Genomic DNA, 24,902 nt, shown 5'->3' on the forward strand with positions numbered 1-24,902 from the left:
ATATTTTTCTACAACTTACTTCGGTTTGAAATGATTATACCCTCATAGTATATATTGATTGTTCAATCAATAATATTATAACTCAAATAATAAAGCTTATGAAGCCGTGAACAAATAATTTGGTATACTTTAGCAAGTACAAAAGTTAATTTAAAAATGTTTTGTATTTTGTTTTGTGTAATTTTTTTCGCAATGTACATGTGAGGAACAGGGACAAAGGACACTCAGGACCGTTGTCCGCCACACGAGATATTCCATGGACACTCAACGTCTGTGCCGTGCAACGTTGATTCTATGCTAAATACGAGCAGAACAATGATAATGTCGCATGGTAAATTACATGCAATTATGTATTTTTCTCTTCTCCTATTTGGCTGTTGGCTCCTGCTCACTCCTTCCTTACTTTCGAGACGTTCTCTGGGTAACATTACCTCAAAACAGCGTCAACGTCTCGGCAGCAGTCGCTGTCGCCGCTGTCGACACGAGAAAGTATGTTAATAACGAGAAATAAAAATGAGACGACATGGAAGGAGTGCAGTAACAGGCAGCTACACCTATAATTGCATCCTTTTCGTCGTCCTGTTTGGATTACCATCGTGGGCTTAAATGAAGGTAAGAAAATGAGAAACAGAACACCTCATATTCCCATATTCATTGTCTGCTCAACTTCTGACAGCTCAAAACAAAATTGAGTATGCCCTGGGCAAAATAAATGTAGCGTATAGTTTTCTTTATTCTTACCCTTTTCACTAAGACTGGCATTTAAGCATTCTCTGTTTGTCAGTCGCCGTCATTGTACCGTTCTTAAATGGATCAAAAAGGACTAAAAATTAAGTAACAAAGTTTAACCTTTAAATTATTGTTCTAGTTTATTAAAACGACTTAATAAATTAAATATATGAATCTACTGATGTTGTTAACATTTGGCTTATCAAACATGAGTATAACAGTTTTCCAAGCAACGCCATAAAAATACTGGGATTTTCGATAAGCAGGCAGCAATAGGAAATTTTTCGAAGTTTACCTAAAGACAACGAGCGGTAAGAAATATTATATAAATTCAAACAAAAAAAAAAGTAAACATTTTAAAAGAAAATATTTTAAATAGAGTTAGTTACTTTTTAATAAATATTCTCTTTATTTTAGTTAATTAAGAAGTTGAAACCCAAAATCAAGTCGAAGCCTTACAAACCAAATTCAAATGTGGCTGGCGCTTTCGAAAATGCCTGTCCTCTTGGCAGCGGGGATTCTGCGCTCTGCGGCGAAGCGAGCCGAAAGGACCAGAAAGGACGAGCCCCACGAACTTGTGAATGGCGCCCGGAGCGAGGAAACGAGCCAGTCGGGACGGCGAGAGGGACGGAGAGAGGCCCGGGAAGCGGGGACACGCTACGGAGATGGCGGCGCGAGTGAGAGCGAGCCATTCGTGAATATTTCATGAACGACGGCAGCGATGGCAGCCAGCTTCGTGCCGCCGAGGACCGAGCTCCTGGCCGCCGAAGAGAAATGTAGGGAAACGCATCCTCGGCAGCGGCGGCGGCGGCAGAGGCAGCGATTCTGGCGGCAGCAGCGGGAAAATCGGCAGCAGGAAAATCGGCAGCCTTTCTGCCGTCGTTGCAGTGGCAGCAGCGCCTCCGAATTTTGGCCAATGCGTGTGCTCCTGGCGTTCAGTAAGAAAAGCGTCGCCCAGCGGTCTAGTACGAACGTATACCGAACGCTTTGTATATCCTGTAATTATATCCTGTGTGTGCGATTGATCTCGTCTGCCTGGTTCGTGCGAAGTTCGAAACAAAGACTTTTGCTTGCCGTAATGGCAAATTATTCTGGGCCTGGGCTTACACTATTTTTTTAACGATTATGATCACTCACAGCAGCCAGCCCTGGTTTGCTTATACTCACACGACTCTAATTAAGTTGGTCTTATCCCACGCATTTGCAGTCACTGACTTCCAAAGTCGCAAGGCAAATTCGCGCGCGACAAAATCCCCAGAAGCTGCCGGCAAAATAATTGCCATTGCAGCAGCTGCTTGAAACTTTACCAGCGACTCTGAGCCGGCTGAGCGGAGCTCCACTTTTTGTTTGGTCCCTTTTCCCCGTTGTGTACTCTCACATATTTTCATTATTTTCCCTTTTTTCCGCCTGACATTTTACATACCAGACATTGATATTAAAACACAAGACGTCTGGGGGCACAAAACTCGTAGTGCTCGCATGACAGGAATATTTATAATTTCCGCTGCCAGCAGACACAACAGAAAAGAAAGAATAATTTGCGATTACTGGCAGGCAGAAGGCGAAGGAAATCCCTGAAACGATATTACAAGCCAAGTGCGCTTGAGTTCGTGTATTTCCGGTTGAACAAACACATAAGCGAAACATAAAAGAAAGGCGAAAAAAAAAATCAAAAAACAAAAAAAAATACACATGCCCATACTTATGCCAATATATATGTAGTATATACACGAAAAAAAGTACCCAGCCAGCACGAAAAGTGAAAATACATAGAGGCGAGGCGAGGCGGTCGAGGCGAGCGAGCATATTTCATAAGTTTGCACTCCGAACACACAGAAAACACACAGAGACGAGTGCCAGAGAAAGCTGGCGACAAAGGCTAACGCACGACCTTTGGCACCGAGTTCAGCTCCTGCGGAGGGGTCAGCGAATCAATAGAGACAAAGCAGCTGCATCCCAGACCAGACCAGAGCAGACCAGACCAGTCCAGTTGCGGGTCCTGTCCTGTCCAGTTTCCAGTCCAGTCCAGCGACCAAAATTCACTCGCAAATAATGCTGACCATGTCGACCCTGATGATGCCCGCCCCGACCATAGCCATGGGTGCCCCGCAGATCACAATGGGTCCGCACAAGCCGCCGGAAACGAAGCTGCTGGCCATCCATCCCGCGGCGGCGGCCGCAGCAGCCGCCCAGCAGCAGCAACAGCAGCAGTCGGTGACAGCCGCCCATTTGCAGCACAATGGCCAGCAGCAGCACTCGCAGCAGCAGCAGCAACAGCAGCAGCAGCAGATGTCGCAGCAGCAGCAGCTCGTGGGCAGCAATTCGAAGCCAGGTGAGTGGAAAAGCGGGTTTTGCGGGTGAACGTCCTCTCGATTTGGCGGAATTTCCACCGGCAAAGGTGTTGCATAAATTGAGAAATGTCGCTGCCATTTTGCCCCTGAGACGTGTCTCGAATGCAGCTGGCAAATGGCTATACTTTATTGTCGGGTAATTTATTCTCAATGGAAGGCGATTTCTCGAAAAACCAACTAGCAGATAGAATGTCTTAGTTTTCTTCGAAACGTAAATATTTCATTCAGACTAAACCATCGAATATTTATTCGATCGCTTGAACTTAATCAATAAGCGACAGACGAAACTTACTATTCAGCATTGTTTTTTAAACTTTAAAATAACAATAAAAGGTTAAAAATTGAAACAAAGAAATTTATTTAAATTGGCAAAAGTTTTTAGCTGATGCCTGAAAAAAGAAACTAAGTGTGGTGCAATGTAAAAAACAAATAAATAAAGTATTAGATTAACTAAAAAAATTGTCAGCACAGTCATTTGCAATTCTAAAAGTATTTAGATTGGCTTTCAACTAGGATTTAATTGAATGAATTTTATTTTACGATATAATTGCATTTTATTTGCAGACAAGGATTTGTGAGAGCTTAAAAAGTTAGCAAATCATTCAAACATGTCCGTGGCAGAACATAATTTACCGAATTAGTTGTATCTAAATGAAATGCTGTTTGTGCCAAACAATTGCTTTTTACCCAAAACTTTAATAGTTTTGTTTTATGTGAAAAATAAATTTGGTTTTGCATTAGACAAGTACGTATTTCCGTTTTTTAAATCAACATAAAAGCGAAAGAATGTTAAAGTTACTCATTTAAAGTAAATTTCGAAACCAGTTGCTGAGAGAATCTCCTTAGGTAACTAAGCAAAAACACAAATAAAACAGCGCTCTTTAGAAAAGACATCAGCTTACTTCTTCAAACCGTTTTTCCAACAATTACAATTCAAACGAAAAACACCCTCCAGGCAATCGATACCAAGCCACGATTAAGTACTTCATATTCATAGAAATTTGTATGCGTCACAAGGCCAAAATCATCTTGGCAAGACATTCAATTAAACGTATCTCAGGCTGTCGGAAGTCAAGAAGGTAGATTTCGAAAATTCCAATAAAGCACAAGTATCACTTTCGGCCAGTTTTGAATGAGTAAAATTCCAGGGGGCCAAATTCGCACACGTAATCCAAAAATAACAAAACTCGAACACGCATTTCGGAGATGAATTATTGTGGACACCACCTCGCCGGGCTGAACTGTCAAGCTTAGGCATTACAAGCATAAATATCAGTTACAATTTTCATATTTTTAACCACAAATGAAAAATTTGATACAGCTCGGGCTGGGCAGGGAAATTGCATGCCCGTAGAGATTTACAACTTAAAAACAACTTAAGCCGAAACTTGGAAACAAAGGCGGGGATAGAGACGAAACTGGGACTATTCTCCAATTTGTTGGCCCCTTCCACTCAGTCCAACAGGCCGACGGTTGCTAATGGCAAAAACTATACACAAATAGACACTGGCAGGCATAAAACCGGAAACAACGGCACAGGAAGCTGCATGAAAATGAAACGAGAAAAGGCGGCCGGGCGGGCTGACTTTGGACTGTAATGAAAAATGGAAAATGTCTACTACCACTAAAAATAGTGAAAAGTTGAGTGTGCGTCGGTGTGGCATCTCTCGTCGAGTCGAAAGCCAGGCGGCAAGAGCAACTTCAAAATGAATTTAATTATGGCAAAAAAGTGAAAATTTCCACACTTGAGTCTGCGAAGTTTGCCTTTCCCTTTGGCCGCCGGAGCGTTGATGAGCGGCTGCAAAGTGTGAGAAAATTACTAGACAAGACAACACCAACTGGCAGCAGGGCACATAAATAGGAGCCGGGCGAAAGTGAAGAGTCTGCCGGTTCCGGGCATTGTGTAAGTTGGCTTAATGCGGAGCGGCTTACAAGAAATCCGGGAAATCGTTGGTGGCAAACCCTGGGAAATGAGTGCGAAAGTGGAGCAAATTCGCTGGTGCTTAACTGGACCAAAAAAAATACGTGGAGAGTCATTTCCAGGATAGTTGACTTTGCGATGAGCCACTCTTAGTTACTAATTAGCAGGAACATTGGAAAAGTGGATAGCCACAGAAATCGACAAGGGCAATGATGGCTAAATAATTGAATTTAGCATACCAATGAATTCGGTATCGAAATACATTTTGACTTTGAAGCTAAAAATAGTTCCCTGTAGGTTCAGATTTTTTTTTGGATTTGTATTTGAAAGTGTAGATTGAGATCGGAAAATGTTTCAAGTGAATAACCATTTTATCCTAAATTGCTACGAGCTCTCATGTGGTTTTCCAGGGAAAAAACGAAAAAGGAAAAAGAGAAGAAGGACAATTGACTTTGCGATGAGCCACACTTAGTTACTAATTAGCAGAGGACTAGAAAAAGTCGACAACCGCACACCGACAAAGCAAACATTGATTACCAGGCCAAATGATTGCAAATTGAAAATTAAGCACGCCGCTGAATTTCCAATTCAAATTGCGAGGGATCCGGCCAAACTGCCGGCAAACCGAAAGGAGCAGAGCGTAACAGGCACATGCATATAAATTTATATATGCAGTGGCACACACACACTTAAACACTCACACAGCTGCAGTGGCACACGGTGCATGAACTTTCGAGCAGCACTTACACCCACCCACACACAGACACACACACACACGAACAACATTCAGGACGAAAAGTGGAGGCGGGTTACACCTACATGCCGCTGTTGCAAAAACAAACAGCGACTGCGAGTTTCTCAAGTGTCGCAACTGCAACAGCAGCAGCCAAGCCAACAAGTGCCACAGTAGTTGGCTGTGGAGGAGACCCATCCGCAGCGTCACAACAGCATCAACCTCCGTAATGGCCAACTACAGTGGCAGTTACCCCTAAAACACGGTCCGTATGATGTGAAGCCAGTCTTGAGTTTCATTCACTTTAGGCCTTCTTTTCCTACTTTTGGCTATCAATTGATAGAAAACATATAGTTTATACAGCATGGAATTTTTTAAGGCTTTAAATATTTTGTTAGTCGGCAGATACCAATATTCTTTGGAATCATTCTTTGGAAGAATTTCCCCAAACTAATTTCCACTGTATTTGGCTGTATTATCTCCATCTGCCTGTGATCCGCCTGCACTTGGCTGTTTTTTCTTGCCCCCAAATGATGCAACAACAACGGCGAGCGCGCTTTACTTTCGTTCAGGCGACAGCAAAACTTTTAAATTGGTTGGCAACACTTGCAGCTAACATACACACACAAACACAAACAGCCGCCCGCATACGGACAAACACACATACCAAATGTTTGTTTTGGAAATGAATTTGGCAATTTTTGTACAGCTGGAAAAGCGAGGAAAAGTGGCAAAGTGAGGCGAGAGACAGCAGGCAACACCTCAAAGTAATTTGCCAGCAAATCATTGGAAAGAGCCGGCTGCGAAGGCGGAATAACCGAAAAGGATAGCATCAGCCGAAAAGTATGCAATGCCAAATGAAACACACTCACACACGCAGGCCAGAGCGTGTGTGTGTGGGTGTTTTTGTGTGGGTAAAAACCACCAAAGTGAAATGCATTTATCGACCGCAAAGCGTTCGAAATGAAATCTGTTTAAAGGATTTTAATACCCCAGCAGAAACGTGGAGTCTGCATCAGTATCTTTGTGTATGTGTGTGCAAGGAGCTGGTTGTGCGGGTGTATGGGATGGATGTGGATGTGGGTGTGGAAGTGGTAGGGGTGAACACAAAAAGTCAATGAATTCGTTTGGCGAATTGAAAAATTAATTCAGTTGCCGTCGCTGGCATTGATAAGGAAAAGCACGGAGCAGGAAAAACTTTTACACGCCGCTTTCCTTTTATGTGTGTCTTTATCTTCACTTCGTCTGTGTTTGTACTCACACACACACACACACTTACACATTGACAAGGTTTTTACTTACTAATGATTTCTCATTTCGCTTACGGTATTTCTCTGATACTTGTTCTTTTTGTCTTACTTTGCGTTTTACAACTCGCACACAACGATACCAAGTAACTCACTGACGTTGTTATTGTGGATTTTCCCCATTTTCCCTCTCGAAAAGCGGAGGAAATTAAGCAAAAAGCGCAAAGATTTATTTCGCTTTGATCAAAATTAAATGAATTGATTTTAATACGCCCCGTGGGCAAGATATTTCCTACGCTTTCGCAAATGAAAACGCATAAAAAGGTGTTGGTTGGCCTTGTGGGCGTGGTTGTTCTGGTGGGCGCTCGTTGCGAGCTTTATTTTATGCCAGCGGCCATTACAATTGAGTAGCTTTGGCCATTGCTGTGTGTCTGTGTGGGCCATTTGAATACCCATCCGCACTGGTATTGGTGTGGAGTGCTCGTGCTTAAAGACTCTCAATAAATTCTCCTTGAATTGGGTACAAAGTGGAGGATGCGATAAAATGTTTAAGGAAAGCGTGTCAAGGAATTAATGTTGTGTTGCCCCAAATGAACGACGTTTGGGGTAAATAGAAAAGTGTGGATTTGTATTCAAGAAAATTAATATCAATGGCATTTGAAACGCTTTAGAATACCATTTTTAGATTTTCCACTGTAGGAAACCCAAAAACTAGAAATCTTTTATACTTTTTATTTATAAATTATTACATCATTATTTAGGAACTAGGAAATGTCACCGAGTGAAAAACAGAAATCGGTGCTCGGTTTAACGTCTATTCGCTGTCCAGTTCATTCCGTTTGATTACATTTCATTTGATTGGTAACATTTTTGGCTGTCGATTTTTTTACACTGCAATTGCTTCTGTGCTTCTTTTTGTTTCCCGCTGGCGGCAGCAAATGAAAAGTTTACATTTCATTGCTCAATTCGACATTTGACATTTGGCAGCGGCACTGGCATAGAAAATGAGGTTCAGTTTTTGCACTCTCCGAATTTCCGAGGTTTTTTTTTGGTTTCAAAATTCAGACAATTGACAGCAGCGTCATTGTTGTTGCTCGTATTGTTTGTCATAGCATTTGTCGCTTTTTGTCTGTCGATTTTTTCGCTCTGGTTTTCGCCGCTTGTTTTGCTGGCGCCGTGTAATAAAAGTGTCTGCGGATCGTTCGCTTGTTGCTCGGTGTAACAAATTGCTCATGCCCGCATCACATCCGAGCAAAGCGGATTTGGGATGGTGGAAAAGGTGTGGGTCCAACCCACTGGTCAACACTTTGGCGCAATTTAAATTTCATGCATTTTTCATTAACGCCAAAAAGGAGGCGACCACTCGACTGGGGTCCTCCGTTACCCAACGAAAAGGACGTGGACTGTTTTATAGAGGTTGACCAAGAAAAAGTGGCACAGCAGCGGGGAAAATGGTAGGAGAAAAAAAATAGTATCCGAAATGGTATATGAGTAAGTGTAAGAGAAACCTACTTAAATGTAAAATTAAATTATGTTTATTTTCTATTCCTCACTCTTGAAAATAACAACACTTTTCTAAATAGCTTTTCATGGTCTTGGCCAACTGATATGATGATCACAACTGTGAATTAAGAAACTGAGAAAAGGAGGGACGAACGGGAAGTTGGCTCATCTTAAATGCCCATCTATTTTACTGCCCCAGCCCCATATACAAAACACACAGAGCACTTGGACTCGAGAACTGAGGCCCATTTACATTTTCGTACTTTTGCAATGCCCAGCGTCCAACGTTCTCCATCTCTACCCACTGCCAAATCCCAAGACCATTCTGTAGTTCGGTTCGTATCGATTTTGAGTGTCGCCTGCCATTCAAATGGTTTTTATTTCGCATTTATGTGCCCGCCCCAGACTTTGTCCTCACACTTCTCAGCTTTTCCACAGCCACTGGCTGAGTTTGGCACGTTTAATGCATTGGCCATAGTACCTCCTCCAGCAGCAAGTGAGACTAAAGTTACACAGAAAACTGAATTTAAATAATATAAAAAATAGTTTCTGAAAGGAATAAAAAATACATTTAAAGTGATGTCCTTTAAAATTATATTTAAAATGTATTTCAATTTTTATTTACTATTTACTAAATGGAAGAACACTGTTTCTTTGAGTGCAAAGTGTACGTGTGAGTCCTTTTCCTTAACCCTTTACCGCCGTGGCCGCATTGTTTTGCCCGTTTGGCATTCCTGCTCTTCGGCTTCGGTTTTATGCCCGGGCCAAACTTTTGCATAAAGTCATTTGGGGCGTTGATGGAATTTTTGAGCGGACCTCCATCGCCCATCGCCGATCGCTGGGTAGAATCGTTTAGTCTTGAGCTAAATTTTATGAGCTGTGCGTGGGAACTTCTGTTTGATTTTGGTCTCATTTGCGCTGGCAAATACGGCAATTTATGCAAATAATAATTTATAAAATTTCGCATAGTTTCCCGGGGCAAAGCGAGAGAGCTTAGCCGAAAATAAAAACAGTTTGGGCTAAATAAAACAAACTGTAGGTAAATAAAACATGGACTGCGGGCTGACCGGGGTTTCCGGCTTCTTCTGGCCATAAAAAGTGCTAAGTAAACACATGTGCCCGAAACCCCCGCTCTTTGCACATCCGCACCCGCAAAGCAAATGCCTGCACATAGTGTAAACACATAAATTTATGCATTTTCAATGGAGAGCTGTTAGCATAAATTTACGGCCCAAAAAAATGGGGAAAAATCAACGACTGGTTGGGGCGGGACAGAAATGGTGTTGGAGGGTCAGCCAGCAACAACAAACTGTACAAAAGTGCTTAACAAAACAAAACAAAACAGAGCGAAAATAGCGTTAAAGCAACGCAAAGCAAACAGTCGACAGTTGAGTTGCTGCAGAGCTCGAAACAAACAAAAAAATGCAAAAACAGAGAACAGAAAACAAACAGCAAAAAGGCAACTCGCCGGAAAGCGGAAGGGGGCGGCAAGGGTCGACTGGGCAGAGGATGGTCGGTTAAGGGTTAACAGTTGGTGGGGAGTGGAAGGGGTAGGGGGCAGGGGTGGGGAGTGCCCAGCTGGGGTGTCCTGCAAAAACTTGAAGCAAATAGAGAGGCGACTGCTTTAAAAACCTTAACACATTTCCAATGATTGAATCAATAAACGGCGACAAGTGCGTTTGTATTGTTTGGTGACAGTTTGTTGGTACGCCTATGCACTGAAAGAAAATCTCTTAAGCTATAGTGGTAGTAGAAAACAAAGTACTTGTTAAGATTTGATAGATTCTGTTGAACTTTAACCGTTTTTATTTAGAATAAGAAAATATTTGTACTGCAAGTAAAATTGTTTAATCAGGTTTTTTAAAAATCTTTTTTTTTGCGAAAGTGCAATTTTGTGACTCCCGCTAACTACTGCCAATTGGCGATTCGGAAAAGAGCAACTGCTACCCTTTTTTTGGATCGGTAGAGGTCCCCTGTTATTTTGCATACTTGCGTTTGCTGCCAGCTGACACTGCATTGCTACCAGAAGCGTTTTTTCTTGTCCAAAAACCGGGATTTTAACCTGCACCTCTGGCCCGAGTTTTTTGTCCAGCTTTGGCCGAGGTCTGTGGCCAACTACGAGCCGAATTGCATATGGCGAACGTTAAAAGCTTTGCCTTTTGGCGAGGCAAAAAGGAGATATTGAGTCAAGTTGATGTTGAAGCCTCAAACCGACTAATCCTTAAAATGCAGTATTATTCAGATATGTTTCCGCCATAAACCACGCTTTGTGCTGGCTGCAAAAACTTTCTCTAATTATAAATATCAGTTGCCATGACCGTTTCACATTCGTTGCTTGGCCAGGAGTTGAATGGAAGCCGCAGAAAACAATTTGCAAACTTTGCAGGATCTGCGGTGGCTTTTTCTCATGTCTCCTTCTTTCGCAAAAGACAAACTTTAAACATTTTCATCGCACTTTTCAGCGCAGGAGTCATGGCGAACTGGAGTTGGGTATGTCAATAAGCACGCACACCGTACATCTCCGGCAACTTATCAATTTTTCCATGCTCAAACCCACTTAAAGGAGATTCCCCAGCGGGAGGGGGAGTTCTTTTTTAGGGGAAGGTGGACTGCAGACTGTACAAACATTTGACTCCGGCGGAGAGCCAATGGCAAAGTCAAAACGAAGCGGAGATGCAGTCGGAAATGCCATTGAAAATAGTTTAAAGTTGCTCCAAAAAGGATATTGAGCTAAGCCAGTTGCAGCTTACAAGGGTTGTCTGTGTGTACCGAGATGTCCTCTTTACACTCGAAACATTTTAATAGATTTTATTTCAACTTTTAAGTTTATGGAGGATACCAAATGCCTGAGGAATGTTTGAAATTTATCTTGCCTTGGGCTTATAGTTACCTAATCACTTTAAGCAATTACCCAAAGATTTTTTTCAAGTGCACAGTATTTGCTTATGTGCTGGCTGTGTCCTCTGTTGGTTTTCTATTTGCCTTCGACTCGCTGCTCGCTGGCTGCTTATGGAAATCCGCATGATGATTGCATATCCTTCGCCAGAGACGCTGCCATATCCCTAATGCCGCCGAAAGTTTGCGTTCATTTGGCTGCTGCATGGCAGCCGGATTCCCTTCCCACTTCCCACTCCTCTCCCTTCCTGCCATTTATTCTTCCTTCATTTTTTTTCCTGCGATGCTTTCAGCTGAGAAAACTTTTACTTGGTTTTTCCTATTTTCCTTGTCGGCTGCGGTGGCGGTGGCCAAAGTGTTTCTCTTGCATTTGAAGAGCTTTTTCTTAATGTCACTTATGCATAAGTTCCTATGAGTTTGGCCGCACACAGGCACATGTATGCATATCCATGGCCGGGGTGGAAGCTCACTGGTGTTTGCATGTGGATAAAAGTGCAGCGGGCGTGCGTGTGCTTGTGTTTGTGTTTGAGACTAACTTGATGGCACATCCTCCATGGGGATTTACAAGTGCTTAGTTCTATGTCGCAAAAAAACGCTTTAATATTATTATACTTTCTTCTATGTGCGCTGGCAATTTTTGCTATTTTTTCATTTGCTTTTAAGTTAAATGGAATTGCCCGGGAAAGGCGACAGCGCGGGCTGCACAAATTGAATGCCCAGAATCTTAAAGCCATTTGCAATTCGCCATTTGCCATTCGCTATTCGCCTGCGCCAAGCCAACCACAAACATCATAAATAAACACCGACGCACACACGCGCCTTGATGTATTACATGTGTTGGCATTATTTACTTAACTCGGCTCTGCTCTATTTTAGCCGCTCCAAAAAGCCAAGTCTACTTTTGTGGCGCAGCTATTAGTGCAGCAGCGACGTCGACGGAGGCAGCGGCCAAAAGGCAACAACAATGCCATAGTCAGGCCACAAGGATGAAGACATTAAGGCCCAGCATGCGTTACCAGCACACATACACACCCATACACACACACCCACACACAGTCGCCAGACATGGGCGTAAAGAGAAAGAAATATAATGCCAACATAACATTTAATCCAAGGAATTCCATATCGCAGCCAGTGGGGAAGCCAGCCGAAGGCAGCCACCAAGGCAAACATTTGGCACCGTGAAGCAAGGTTGGATGTTGACGGGTGGCAAATGTGGTCGGACAAACAGCGGCGTAACCCTAGAGGGGCTTTCAGAATTATCAGTTTACGTACTCATTGATATAGCGGAGAACCAATAATTAACTATCTAATATGTTGCCAGATTCGTCGATAGCTCTTAAGTAAGCAAAAAATGTATGCATTACGATGCGATTAGGTCAATTCGCCCGGGGGCCCCAATTAAAAAATATTATAAAGAAACATAACAACAAAATGCATTATCAAATGCAAAATCAATCGTTAAATTAAACTTAAGATATAATTTTACTATGCTTAAATAGTTACCTCCATCTTTCCATAGCCAATGCCTGGTCGATCATTGCGTAATCTGAGTGGCTAAACGCTTCCACAAGATTCAGACCCAGGACCACTCGTAATGTTTATTTCCACTGTGCTTATCTGGACAGAGTCAGAGTCTGAGTCCTGGCTTTGGCGCACTTAAATGGCGCACGAGAAAATAGAGGAGCGCTGCAGAAATACTTTTAGCAGCTGAACTGAGCTGAGCTTTGCTCTTGGCTGGGGATGAGCCAGCAACGGAAGGAAGAAATAATCATAAAAATTATTTCAGCACACACATATACCCGTAATGCACATGTGTACGGGTGGTGATCATAATGTTGCAAGGCGTCGCTGGGGAATATCTCCGATGCCTTTCCAGGACTTACACTTTAATGGCAGCGCCCATGAAAAGTAGCAAGGGCGGAGGCGTGGCTGCCTTTTTTAATTTTTGTGCTTCATATTTTCTATTTAGCAGGGCGCTAAGGTTGTGTCTGTATGCGTGGGTGTTAATGGGTCTCGTGTCTGGCCAAATTGATATCCCGCCGTCATATTTAATGCCTTATGAATGCGGCTAATGAAACTGTTCGTGCCCCAGCCAAAGCGCACTTTTTGTTATTATTTTTTAAACCACACTTAATGCTCATCGTTCTCCCCCATTACTTTCTTTGCAGGTAAGCCAACCGTCTCGACCGAGAGTTCATTTGCCGAAAGGGAGCCCAAAAAAAATAAAAACATGATTGGAAGTCGGTAATTTTGAAGGCCGCCACGGTGAGTTGCAAAAGCCGCATACCGACTGGCAGTCGTGGCAAATTTGATTTATTCGGGCACGTGGATGCACCCCGGGCGCCAAGAAGTAAAATAAAAGGGCAATAGGGACCGAGAACGGGACCGGGACCACGAAAGGGACCGAAACCGACAGCATCGTTAACATTTAATTATGCCATTTTCATTTCCGTAATGAAATGAACTTGTTAGGGGAGCCTTTGTTCTCTTATTCATTGCCCTGGCAAATTATCATTGATTTTGTTGCTTAATCCGACTGACCGTCGCACTAAGGTGAGCATTAAATCGAATTAATTTCGGGTGCTCCTCGGACGCCGCCCCATTTGTCGGTTTCCAGTTGGCCTGGAGTGGCCATTTGACATTTGTCGACAAAACGTTTACATTAAATGTCTTTTGCCGTGTGACCATTGCCCGTTCCTTCTTCTTTGGCTTTTGTTTCGTCCTTCCCCACGTTTGCTTTTGTGTTTGTGTTATACCAATGTCTTGGTCCTGTCTACGGGTCGACATTCCTGGAATTCTGCGCATTGTCCGTACGGAGCGAAAGTGACAAGGATGGCAGGGAACGAGAGCTGGACGCTTAGCGCCCAAGTTGAGACATTTGCGTTGACAATTGCTCGGAATTGGAAATAAGATATTTGCGAGTTTTGGCTGTTGGACGAGGCGGGGATTCGGGGCTCGGATTGTATTTATTGCCAATCCAGGGAATGTCATGACCATACATTAGTCAGGCCCGACGGCAAATGCAATTAAACACATCACTTTGCCAATCTTTTCCCTTCAAAAATCACTCAATTTGAAATTTCGTGTCGGGTTTTCGGGTTCCCCCGAACACGCTCCATTAAACTGCAAACAAATGCCGAGAAGCCGAGGCAGCCCTAGGTTTTGTACGCAAATTTTTTAATTTATTGCGTAAAATGTTTTCGGGTTTTCCTATGCCGGCAAGCCACAAAAGCCAAAGAAATTGTTTCAATTTGTCATGACAATTTCTTTGAAATGCCGCAGCTAAAAAATGTCCGCCCCCGCGAAGTCCTGGGCGTGGGACAACGTCGTCTGCCATCAAAGCACTGAATTCAATTTGGTTTAGGGCGAGCCGGCTCATTCCTCTGGTAATTTCCAGAAGTCCCTCGTAGGTCTATGTCGCCGGCTTTATTTGCTCGGCTGTAATTTGCAATTTTCACCTTGCCGCCGAGGGAAAATTGGCGGGAAGGAAATCGTTGAGAGCTAGACCATTATCAGAATTGCGAGTGGGCCGTGGGTCTGGGAGTCGAGAGTTGACAAATCAGCGGCGCCTTCCCAATGACATTAAAGGCAGTTCAGTCGGGCTGAGCCGAGGCCGTAATGCTTGGCTGCCGCTGATGATAATGGATGCTGCTTTTGGCTCAGCCATTTGGCAAGCGGCTGCAGTAAATCTGATATTTCCCCTTGGCATAAATAAATAAGCACGTGGGCGCGGGAGGGCGACAGCCGATCGCAATGCGGAGTCGAATGACCTAAATTAATGATGCACAATGTTGCTGATTACGTCCAGTCGGAGAATTTAATTTTGCCTCGAAATAGAATCAATATATGAAAGGTATTATATGCTCTGGATTATCCTAAAGAATTTGAAGGAATTGAATTTGCAATTTCAAGTTATAAACACTTTTATAGCTAGACTCTTTAATTCATTCAATCAATACCAGAACCACCGACCAACTTAATCTGAATGCGTGCAAACGAGAAAACAATTTAGCTAATAGATGCATTCTCCCGTTCGCAATCCTTTCGCCTGCATCTTGTGGCTGCCACTCAAATTAAAAGCGACGTGTCCCTGGGCAACGAGTCCCCGCTGCAAACATCTCACGTGGCAAAACCAAACTGAACCCGAGCAGGACGATAAATCTTCAGCTGGAAGCGTTGGCATCGATGATGCGCCTTTAAGCTGCTTAGTCCCTGTCCGCATCCTGATTCCCCCGCCACTACGAGCGCTCTTCGCCATCGAAACCCCGGGTTCGGCTTGCAATTTCCGCTGCGCCGGCGGGACGCATATTAGCCGGCTGCCAGTGGATTCAGAATTCCGGGTGAACAGGCGACGGAAGCATCACGGCGGAAGCGCAAGAACAAAGTTGCTTGATCCGGACAGCTCTGGGCAGCCACTGCAGCCGGAGTTCGTCCCACTCCTCCGGATCCCGATGACTGACAGTCGCGGATGTAACAATATGATTGGATTATTATTATATTATTTATTGAAAGGGCCCGGCTCAAGTGTTGGCTGCCCCGAAGGAGGTTGGGACGCCAGATAATGAATGGTGGCATCGGCATCTTTTCACTTTCTTTTCTTTTTTCTAGCTCTGCTCTAGTTTTTCTCACCCGGACTTTTTTCGTTGGCCTCAAATGGCAGGCAGACATGCAATCAGCCAGGGATCTCTGCCAACCGGGCGTTTGTAATTGGGCCCTTTTATCTCGTCCACCGCTCGGGCCAATTAAAGTTAGTTTGCAAAGTAATTAAGACGATTATGTGGCGCTCAAGTATCAATAAGCGCCAATTATCCAAGTATTTCGCATCGATTGTTACTCGCGTTGCGGCGCTCTTTTCGGTTTTCGCTTGAAATAATTTTGTTAGATAATTTTTTAGCGCCACTTAAGTGATTGCTTTCGGTGGCCGAGGCAAGGTTATGTAAATGGAAAATGGAAAACGTAATTGCGGACACGAAAGATAATTACGGCACCGGGGTCGGACGAAAAGTGTTGGCTGACAAGGATTTAATTGGGAGCACTGCGGGTGATGGAGAGCAGATTTCGATTTAGAGTAAGGCGTTGAGGAAAAACATTGGAATTTTATACTGTATAAAAAAGATTATGTCTGTTTAATATGTTCCTCCGAAACCATGAAAAGTTGATCTAAATTATTGGTAGTGAATAAATCAATAATAACTTTTCTGCGAGTGTGATGAATAAGGTTTTTCGAGCCAAAAGTAACTGTCAAGAGCAAGCAGAAATCATGCAACTTCACCAAGCTGAATTGCAGTCAATGCCGAGCGTCAATCAAGTAACTTTTGGCTTTTGCTAATGAACTTCAGAGCGCATCCACTCATTTGAAAGTCACTCAGCTTAATTCACAACACTGCCACGCCCCCTCGAGACGCCCCCCTGCGAGGCAGAACTAATTCCAGAGTCTGTCGCTTCCACAGTGTCAGAAAGTCAAATTTTAATCTGTGATGTTGCCGAAACTTGATAAAGAAAGTTCAGTCTTGCATGCCACATGCTTAGATGGATGCCCCGCCCAGTGGATCGGTGGTGGGTGCTGTACTTCCCGGGGACTGCAGCACTTTGCAGGCCATAGCTCACTCTGACATCGCAATCCCCCAGCTATGGCGATTCATACATCTGCTCTCTGCTCTGGCTGGAAATTCCTTTGCGTCATTGGCAAAAGTTACGCGCATTTGAAAACCCTCTTCCCGTCGAGAGAACCTTCGGGGAAAAAATAAATCTTCGACTTTAGAGTGTTTGCGCTGCTGCAGCTGGGTGAAGGGGTCAAGGGGTCGAGGGAAGGAGTGCTAAAAAGCATTTGTTATCGCCGCAGCAACATAAATTCACTTTTGTAATTATTTCTGGTATTAGTAGCTGAGGTAACAAGCGGAGAAAAGTCAGCCAACGACTGCTGGCTCTGACCGAACTCCATCATGGCAGCAGCTCCGCTCGTCGCCCCTTAAGTCCCTATCAGCCACTCATGTCTTACACAGAAACTAAAAAATTGTACAATAAATACTGAACAGTAGTTACCTTTACCTTTAATCTTATTTCCATGGTAGTCGAAAATAGTAGCTTATGTTTTGGTAAAAAAGACATTTATATATGTTTAGAAGAAATTAAAATTTTTTCTTTGTGTACCGAAAGCAGCAACGACTCAAAACGAATGGACGGACGGCAGCAAGATTATTTGTTAAGGCAGCAGACTGTGCTTAAAACACACACACACATCCGAACCCACCCACTCGCCCGCACACACACGCAGGAGCTTAACCCACCAATACACACATAGCTACAACTTTAAAATTGAATCAATCATTCTCACTTTGATGCACATCAGCAACAGAAGCTGCCGTCGTTGCCTCGACTGCAGTTTTAGCCAAAGAAAATGGTTCATAGGCGAAATGGCTTGGTCACTGGAAAGGGCGGAGAGGCGGGGGGTGAAAACGGGAATGCGGGAAAGCGGGAAAGGCCAGGGGGAGTGGGTTAGGTGGCAGCATAAGCTGTAACTATAAACAAGCAGCTTATGTGTGTTTCAGTCGTTCGTTTTCTGCTTTTTGCACTGGGTGTTAATTTTTGTTGGTTCATGAAGTCGTCTGCTGCTGCTAAAGCTTTCTAGCTGCTCGAGCTCCTTTTTTCCCTACTGCTACATAGACAGAAAATTGGGATTTGTCTGTATTAATTATCAATTTAATTACAAGAAAATTGTTGAAGTTCAACTCATTAATTTGATTGCATTTGAGATTGCTTTCGCAGAGCTTGAAGTGTGCTCAACTTAATAGTTATGGCCCTGACTAGCTTCCAGTAGTATTTTCTCACTGTGTATCCCTGCTTAAACACTTCTGAACATGGCCCGGCAGCTGTGCGCAGTTCTAACGAGCAAAAACTAATAAATCCCCACGAAAATGGCTGCGGAAACGGAAGCCGTGTGTTGTGTTCAGCTCCCTGTTCACAGAACGATCCAATCCGAGTCCCAAAAAACAGAGGAGAGTCGAATCCCCGGCCAAGCTCGGATGTCTGTCTGATGTGTTTTCTTGCTTAATTCTTATTATTATCCCAGCCATTATTATGGCGTTGTTGTTGTTGCTGTTTTTCTTGTTCCTGCTGCTGTTGCTGTTGTACCGCTTTCGCCGGCGTCTTTCACAGATTTCCTTGGCCAGGCTTCTTTTATTCATTCATTCTTTAGCACTTGGCTCGCTGTTTTCCCCCTGTTTCGTGTTGCTTATCGTTTGCTTGTATTATTATTGCCACTGCCATTGTTGTGGCGTTGTTGTCATGCAATAGTTCATTTTAATCTAGCTGCCGGATAATGCAAGAAGGATTCCGTAATTTAGCCTCAGTGTTTTCAGCTCCTCGGGCCGCCTTTCTTTGTCTTCCATTATCGGGTGGCTATATCTAGTCGTTGGTCGTCGTTGTTTCTGCCGTTGATTGCGCAAACTTTGCAGTGGCCAACTCGAGTTATAATAAATTTCATCACATTTACGGGACTGACCCTAAATAAAGTGAAATACGCTCGAAGCCATAACATGATTATTTCATCGCCGTTTTACAGCCAACTCTTCACTCCAGCCGCTGAATTACACTCAAGTGGTCGCAGTTCCAGTTGGAATCAGATGCAGCAGATTTAGCTGAATCCATTTTCATTTCCGGCTGCTTGGGCGGCAGCTTTAACTTTTTAAACAGTTTGTCACATAAATTAATTGCCGCCAGTGGAAACTATTGCGAGTAAAAATGATAGCAGCAACTTTTCAGTCACGTCTGGCACATGGAACATGGCAGCTGTAATTCGCCTCCCCTTTTGGGTTTTTGCCAGCTCTGGATGGATGTACTTTACAACTAGGAGTACTTTTCCAGCTTAGTTTACATTTAAGGACAGCCACCTCAGTTGCAACACATATAATTTGAATTTTTAAAACAGGAAACAGTTGTTTACCTCTTAATTTCGATTACAATCTCTTCCGCTGCTTTCCTTGAGAGGATGAAATTCCTGTGGTCTGGCTTTCATGGGGAATGACTTACTTTCCCATAAATCAACCAGTTCCTGACTCTCAATTGCACATCAACGCGTTCGGCCAATGACCAACCACCAGCACCAATGAATCCCCATCACACTGGCTCCACTCTGACCCCTTTTACAATCCATTCCCGACAAACTGCAAGACAAACTTTACAACTGCCCCAGCGAATCCAGCAGCTGAAATATATTGCTGGAAAAAGGATGAGTGGGTCAGGGAGAGATGGAAGGGGAAATAAAAACGAGGAACGAGGAACGAGGGAAGGTCCTGGAGGGTCGGGACAACAAACCGCAAACTTTCGTTTTGTAGTCCAACTAATGAAACATCAGAGTGCACGCAGCAAATGCCCCGATGCAAATGCCAAAACAACAACGAAATGCTAAGGCAATTAGAAACCACCACTCGAATAAAAGCTATCCTGTAATTAGTTCGTTTAAAGCTACGCTAAATAGAAAAGTATCTTAAAAAATATATTTTTATACTTGAAATATAAAAATGCAAATAAAATTTCAAATGCGCATCTTAATTGTGTTCAAAACAATATCCCTCTTAACTCATCGTAAAGTGCATTTAAAAAAGTGCGCAGTTAAACTAATTAGAATTTCCGTTTTTGTTCTTCCACTCCCGTGGGCTTAACTTTTTTGTTGGCTATTCAAATTTTTCAGTTGGCGCTTTGATTTGTCCATCTATCTATCTCTTGAGCATGAATTCGAAAAGTTTCGAGTGCGAAATGCATTCAAAACCATTCCGGGCGCAGTCAATCGTTTCTATGGCCAGTGGCAAAGCGCTCGCTCAATGGCCAAAAGTTGGACGGCGCTGCAAAAGGACATGAAAATGAAAATAAAACGGATCGGATCATATTGGAAAGTTTATTCTCGCGTGTGTGTGCCTCGGCTCCCCAACAACAATCTAATTGCGCACAAAATGAATTGATGTCGGTTGCCAAGCGCAAATGAAATGGATGTGACATGGGGGGGGGGAGAATGGGACCGGGGCGGTCAGACGACGCCGCTCAGCCTCTCGAGTGCTTTATTAAGCGCTTGTATCCAATTTCGCAGCGGGACTCAAGTGGCCGAGAAGAAGGACAGCGCCACTAATTTATGGCGTTCCATTAAAACTTGAGTTCAATTGCCAAAAATTTCATAAAAATTTTATTTAAAAAGCAACAACTACGAAAACCGGCTTGGGGGCTACGAAAAATACAACATAAGAGATGCGCAATCAAGTTTATTACAGCACACAGAGAATAGAGGGGCTGGGCTTCACACTGAGATATTTTTGGAATAACTTCTTAATAAAATTTATAAAATTTGTCTGAAATCTGAAACGGGATTTTTAAAGTATATTTCGATGATTACTCTATTATTTTATTTTGTTTGTTCATTTATAATATTAAATGAGGTACAGGAATGGGCTTTACTCTAAATTTGTATCTGTGTAGCGCCTGGTAAGCAGGGAGGAGGTCGAGAAGTAATCGTCCTTGTCGCCTGGCTGGCGTCATGGCAGCCCCACGTACGACGACCCCCCACCATCCACCATCCGCCATCCAACCAGAACGGCAAGGCTGCACTTTGGCCATGTCCTGCGCAGTTCATTTGAGGGAAAATGAAATAAATTTAAATATATTTTTAGTGCATTTCGCATAAAACAAAAAGATGCCTCGCTGGGCCGGGGTTGGCTCCTCTTTACAAAGGGGAACGGTGGCGCGGATCCTTAGTCCTTTGGCGCGGCTTTGGTCGTCCGCTTTTATTTTCCGGCCGTTTGCCGTTTCAGCTTTTTGCGCCTGCCGCCTTTTATTGTTGTAGTTTTGCGTCTCCGCTCTGTTTACTTATTTACTTTTGCGCTTTATTATTCTCCATTAACTTGACAAAATGAAGAAGCTCCAAGGCGTGTCCTTCAGCATGAAATTAAAAAACACAGGAAGGCGGAGAAAAAATAAGGGACGGCAATGTTTCATTTAATGCGGCGACTCAAAGATTTACTCGGCCCAAAAGGATTTTTCGGGAGGGGCTCGTAAAAAAACCGGGAGGCTGGCTGCTCTCCAGCTGGAATAAATTTTCATATTTTGATAGCAATCTAAGCTAATCCTTTCATTAAGGGCGTTCCAGCAATTTCAATTTCTTTCTCTGGTAAGGCCCTCGAGGAGAAAGGGCCCTTCATGTTGTTGTCGAAATTGTTGCGAATGCTTAGCGCCTTAAATGAGTTTCTGCTCTGATTGTGTTTAATTTTGACGCTCTTGTGGTTTGCTGCTTGCCGGCTTTATTGCCAACATGTGTACAAAGGCAGGGACACAAAATGCTTATGCAAATAGATCTCGGTTTGTGTGTGCTTGCGGAAAATGAGAGCACGAGCGACATTTCCATTTCCATCTCCATTCCCATCGAGCAGCTGCTAATGCGAGCGAGAAGGGAAGAGAGTGAACTGTGCAGAAGAAGAGAAGTCTCTGAGCCAATTCGACTTTTGCAACTTTCACAAAAGCCGGCTCTTGTCTTAGTCCAATTCCCAATGCAAATTCCATTCAGACAGCGCACACACACACACAGACACACACCACGCACACACAGTCGTAGAAGTAGAAGTACGCCCAAGTTGGATATTCAAGTGTGGCCAACTTTTCAGGTTTTAATTAGCCGTCGGCTAGTTAACTTAGCCTCCACTTTGATTCAACCCCGAACAATTTGCGCACGCCTCGCATGTTATTTTGCCTGCATGCATCCAATTAAGAGGTTCGTCCCGCCCCCTCCCCGACCCCCTTTTCCCGCCCGGACCGGAGGGTCTCTGGCCCCTTTGCTTTTTGCCTTGCTGCATTTTAAGTGAAAAATACTCAGCGCTATTTTACTTATTTAGTACGTAACTACAATTTACGCCATGCATCTGCATATAAAATGCATTTTTTTGCAGCATTTCTCATTCACTGCTTTCTTTTTTTTCGGTCGGTTTTGTTTCGACGGGCGGCACGCCCATTTTTTGCACACACACACACAGAGTCGCCCACAGACTTATTATTTATATCTATCTCTCTTGCACCCCCCATAAATGGGTGTGTGCTGGCCCCTCTCAACTTGTTTTTTATGTACTCGCTGCTATTTGCCTTGCCAAAAAAAGGAAAAAGCGGAGAGAAAATGCAAATAGCATGAAACACAATGCCGAGGCGCCTCCTCAAGCTCGTGGCTGGTGGCTCGTGGCTCTATCTCCCTCGCTCTGCTCGCTTTTTCACTTAGCTTCTCGTTGCGGATTTTTGTGTATTTTAAATGCATTTTCAGCTTGCACAAACACTCGCAGTCGCCCCACCAAAATCCTGGCGAGGGAAAATCTTGCCAAAGTCGCCTTCTTCCTTTTTTTCCCATGTTGTTGGGCTGCTGGGAAAGGACCTCTCTTCCTTAACATTTGATTAATGAGTGCAACTCGAGTTGGCAGTTCATTTTTGGCGGCTTCAGGCAGTTGCCCCGAATATTGCGCATACGCAGCATTGGCCGCCATCCATTCAAGTCGACTAGCAGTACGAGCACTATGCCAACATCGATTCACTTAAAGAAAGCCAAACAAGGCCGAGCGATTATCTTGCTATCTCAAGTTCCATATGAGGAATACCAGTTTAACAGACGGTAATTTTACAGCACTTGAAAGGCAGAGTCCTCAAGGGAATATGTTCAGAGGTATTCTATTTCTTTTGTTAAAATACCAAACATTTAAAAAAAAAAACAAACTTTTAAAGCAGTTTAGCACATAAATTGTTATGTTAAATCAAACGTATAACCATTAAGTAAGAACATTTATTGAAAACCCCTTCAAACGACATCAGAAAATATTAAGTATACGCGCCGGTGAAGACTCAATCAGAAAGCCACAAGAAGCCCAATGCATCTGCAATAATATACCGGCTTTAAGACCGGTCAAAGTGCTTCCATTGCAGCGCAGCGGGCACAAAAGGCAGCCAACGATGTGGCTTCGGCCAAAGTCGGTTCAGAAATTGAATTGTAAGTAAGGACAGCCGGCAAAAAGAAATGCCTTCGCATAAATACGGAACAAAATAGGGGACGATGGCGGGAAAAAGTGTAGGAGCCGGAGTCTGTGTCGCAATCGAGGAAGCCCCACATCAATTCAGGGATTAAGGACACTGATTTGATTTACTTTTTATTACCATTAAGCGTAAGTTGCCCGCCTTCGCCGGCGAGTCGAACTGCGAATGCGGCAATTTAATATCCAGTATTGGGTATCGGAATTTAAAGCTCTCTCTCTCGCTTTTTCGGAGTTCAACATCGTCCGGGGCAACGGCGTACTCGTATAGCTTCCAGGGTCCTCACCCAGTCATTAGCTGCGCACCATTAGCGCTGGCGACACCCCCGCCGCCCCAAAAGCGCTCGCCCGGCTGGGCCACCGAAATCGTGGCTCGTTATTATGGCTGATAACATTTTTACGATGCCGACAATGACATGACATGATTTTTTGCGCCCCCTCAAACTGATGCCGCCCTGTCAGGACACACAAAAACGATTTTTTATGCCGCCCAAAATGACGCAGTTTTATTGCTCTACGGCCGATGGACCCGGACCCAGGCCCGGACCCGGATTTTTTCCATCCCAATGCCGTCCAATTCATTGCCGCTTTTCTTTCGCCGCCCATTTCGTTTTTCTCGCCCCGCCGAGATTTTCATTTTCATTTTTAAAGCATTAAAAATCGCTCATAAATTTATGGTTAAAGTTGCTGAGGCCACCAGAAATATGCTGTCATGGTAAAACGGCGGCTTTAGTTCCGCAAACGGAAAAACATATTTCTCGCAATGTTGATTTTTTTGTAATTTCCCTCCCGAAGGCTTTTAATTTCCCTGATTACTTCCACACAACCACAAAAGAGACGTGGCTGCTCGCAGCTTCCATAAGGAACTTAGCCAATAAACATCTCATGCATAAATTAGCTACAAATTGTGGCAAAAACAACTCCGACCAGACAATGCCGAGCGAAACATGTGTATTAAATATTATGTAATTAATTCGCATTAAAAGGCAACAAATATCAGAGTGGCGGCAGCGGTAGTTACAACAAAAAATATCGCTGCCCAAGTTCAATATTGAATATGCCATGCGCGGTGGTTACCTCACAGCCACTCTACCATCCGCCCATGTTTTATTAATTAAGGGGCGTGCCGCTTTGTGTGTTTGTGCGCTCTTGCATAATTAATAATAAAACTAGGCTTTGCTGCTATTATTTTAATTATACACACATGAGGTAAGTGGCAGAGGAGCCACTTACAGCGAAATCAAACGAAAATAGGCCGAGGCTGGGGCATCTTTATCTTATTGGGGGATATGTAAAGAGGTTGTAATCCAAAGCTAAATATCGTGTAAGTGTCCAATCGAACTTCAATCAGCTTGACAGCGAACAAATCAGTTTAATTGTGGAAGAATTAGAGGTTTGTAAATACCTTTAAAAGTGGCATTCTAATTGGCGAATTTACATTTTTACGATAATTGCACATTCTGAAATAATTAAGGGCAG

At 43.5% G+C, this 24,902-nt stretch overlaps 1 protein-coding gene across 8 annotated transcripts in view; it reads left to right on the plus strand.

Annotated features, from left to right (window-relative positions):
- The first annotated feature begins 1,263 nt into the window (after positions 1-1,263).
- Positions 1,264-24,902, plus strand: part of LOC108086285 (nucleolysin TIA-1) — a 93,709-nt gene continuing 70,070 nt past the window's right edge. Inside the window, exons 1-2 of one of the 8 annotated variants that reach the window (XM_043208939.1) lie at positions 1,264-1,667; positions 2,284-3,061. In XM_043208939.1, the coding sequence (XP_043064874.1) occupies positions 2,782-3,061 (280 nt within the window). In that variant the 5' untranslated portion in view covers positions 1,264-1,667; positions 2,284-2,781. Of the gene's footprint in view, positions 1,768-2,240; positions 3,062-24,902 lie in introns of all 8 variants that reach the window. The other 7 variants (XM_043208934.1, XM_043208933.1, XM_043208938.1 and 4 more) reach the window with 7 other exon arrangements.

Source organism: Drosophila ficusphila, unplaced genomic scaffold (assembly GCF_018152265.1).
Source record: "Drosophila ficusphila isolate 14025-0441.05 unplaced genomic scaffold, ASM1815226v1 contig_791, whole genome shotgun sequence".
NCBI classification, from domain to species: domain Eukaryota; kingdom Metazoa; phylum Arthropoda; class Insecta; order Diptera; family Drosophilidae; genus Drosophila; species Drosophila ficusphila.